This window comes from Capsicum annuum, chromosome 5 (genome assembly GCF_002878395.1).
Source record: "Capsicum annuum cultivar UCD-10X-F1 chromosome 5, UCD10Xv1.1, whole genome shotgun sequence".
Lineage (NCBI taxonomy): Eukaryota > Viridiplantae > Streptophyta > Magnoliopsida > Solanales > Solanaceae > Capsicum > Capsicum annuum.
In genome coordinates, this window is record NC_061115.1 from 216,794,173 (window position 1) to 216,796,408 (window position 2,236).

The 2,236-nt window shown below is 36.9% G+C and overlaps 1 protein-coding gene across 1 annotated transcript; it reads left to right on the top strand.

The window, feature by feature from the left end:
• The first annotated feature begins 1,527 nt into the window (after positions 1–1,527).
• On the top strand, positions 1,528–1,983 carry LOC107853658. Its single transcript, XM_016698636.2, has one exon. It carries the CDS (start codon positions 1,528–1,530, stop codon positions 1,981–1,983), a length of 456 nt encoding a protein of 151 aa, XP_016554122.2.
• Positions 1,984–2,236: the final 253 nt, after the last annotated feature.

A 2,236-nucleotide genomic window follows, 5' to 3' on the forward strand; every position in this document is an offset into this window, starting at 1 on the left:
GACTTAACACTATTAAAATTGTAATTTTTTTCCTATATAACGTTTCATCAATAGAGAAAGCAAAAGACATACCAAGTATCATATAATTTTGGATAATAGCCCAAAACAAAAAAGAATGGTGGAGATAGCGATGGCCATAAATGTTGCAAATAAACTTGCAAGTATACTCCTACCCATGATGTCTGTGACAAGAAGGATGATGGTGACGATACCAGAGACGGAGTCAGACGGTAATGATCAATAATAAAAAGCTAAGAGAGATGAAAGAATGGTTGAAAATATTATGAAGGTAGCTCAAATACAGTTAGTTGTGGCAGCTCTATTAATGACAGTGACTTTCACAGCTGGTTTTATGTTACCAGGAGGTTTTGAAAGCAATACTAATAGTCCTAATAAAGGGATGGCAATTCTATTAAGAAGAGCAGCATTCCGTGCATTTGTTATTTCGGAGTCATCGCCTTTACTTGCTCCACTGCAGCTGTATTCGCCTACTTTTTCATGGAAACAAAGTCAATATCATCTGAAATAATAGAGCTAATAGCTATTATCCGGATTTATAATATGGCAATTCTGTTGCAGCTTCTAGTGATGACGGCAGTCGTAGTTACATTTTCAACTGGTTTGTATGTTACTTTAGCACATTCTGTCGGTCTCGCCGTTACTGTCTGTGTCATTGGTGCCATCTCTTTTTATATGGTCTGCTATATGATTCTTCTTCCTAAAAATTAACCTTTGCATCATTTTGCCATCTTCATATTTGATGATGTTCCTACATAATTAATGTACTTTAACACTATGCCTTTACTTTTTCAGTCTAGACAAATACCAAGCTACTGTCAATTAATCAATCATGTTCTAGAACTTTCATAACGTGAAACCAACTATGAAGGTCACTAATATCATGAATAAATAGTTGCCACTACAAAGTGTATTTAAGCTGCCTTCATAATATCTTTGACTATTCTTTCATTTCACGGAGAGCGTTGGAGTGATTGGTAAAGTTGTTGCCATGTGATCAGGAGGTCATGGATAATTAATAAATAAATTGTTGAGAATGATAGGAAGCAATAAATAGAATTTGTTAGGAGCTGTAACAGAATTAGTTAGGAGGTGTACAACTGTAAGTTTATGAGTAAGTGGAGCCTAGAGTGAGTTACCTAACTCATGTATATATATATAGTTGAGTAGGCATTACTTGTAACTAACTTAGATATTTTTGTTCAATACCAATTCTCTTTCTCTCTCTCTGAGTTCTCTCTCTTCCTCAATGTACTATTCCATTGAACTTGATCTCTATTACTGAGATTTCACCATGGTATCAGAGCCACTGGGAAGCTTCCCAGCTCTGTTTCTCTTCTCATTTTATAGACTCACTTCAGTATTACTGATTACACTGTCGTAGAAGCAGTTATCATCTAGATCTAAGCTCTATGTTCTGCTATCTCTAGTGCATTTCTGCGTGTACATTGTGTGCATTTGATTCATTCTCTGTTGCCTGTTACTCTATAGCTTTGTATGCTCTATTAAATGGCTACTGAGGAAGGTGTTCATGAAAGTTCTGCTGGTACTTCAACTGTTGCTCCGACAAATGCTCCAATTGTGATTGATCACAATCATTCATTGTATCTACAACCTTGTGATTCTCCAGGTAGCACTCTAGTTTCCATAAAACTATCTGGATCTAAAAATTATGCACTATGGAGTCGTTATATGAAGATTGGCCTCTTAGGAAAATTTAAATCAGGGTTTGTTGATGGTAAATGTTCTAAGGATAAGTTTCCCCCTTCCCTTCATGAGCTGTGGGAACGATGTAATGCCATTGTTCTCTCGTGGATTATGAACTCAGTGAGCAAAGAGCTTTTAAGTGGAGTTGTGTATGCATGTAATGCTCAGAAAGTTTGGAAGGATCTGCAGGAACGGTTTGACAAAGTGGATGGATCCAGAATTTTCTATCTTCATAAGGAGATTGCTACTTTGGCTTAGGGTACTATGTCTGTAGCTGCGTATTTCTCACGCATGAAGGAGCTTTGGGAGGAGTATGATTCCCTAATGCCCTATCCTGGCTGTGACTGTGCAGAATCTAAGACTTATGCTACTCACTTTGAATATCAACGTTTGATGCAATTTCTCATGGGCCTTAATGAGTCCTATAATCAGTATAGAAGCCAAATTATGATGATGGATCCTCTTCCTAGTGTGAACAAAGCATATTCATTGGCTATATCTGAAGAAGGTC

What these genes read in the sequence shown, in the direction of transcription:
- LOC107853658 (XM_016698636.2), top strand. Translation starts at nt 1,528, where the DNA reads ATGGCTACTGAGGAAGGTGTTCATGAAAGTTCTGCTGGTACTTCAACT.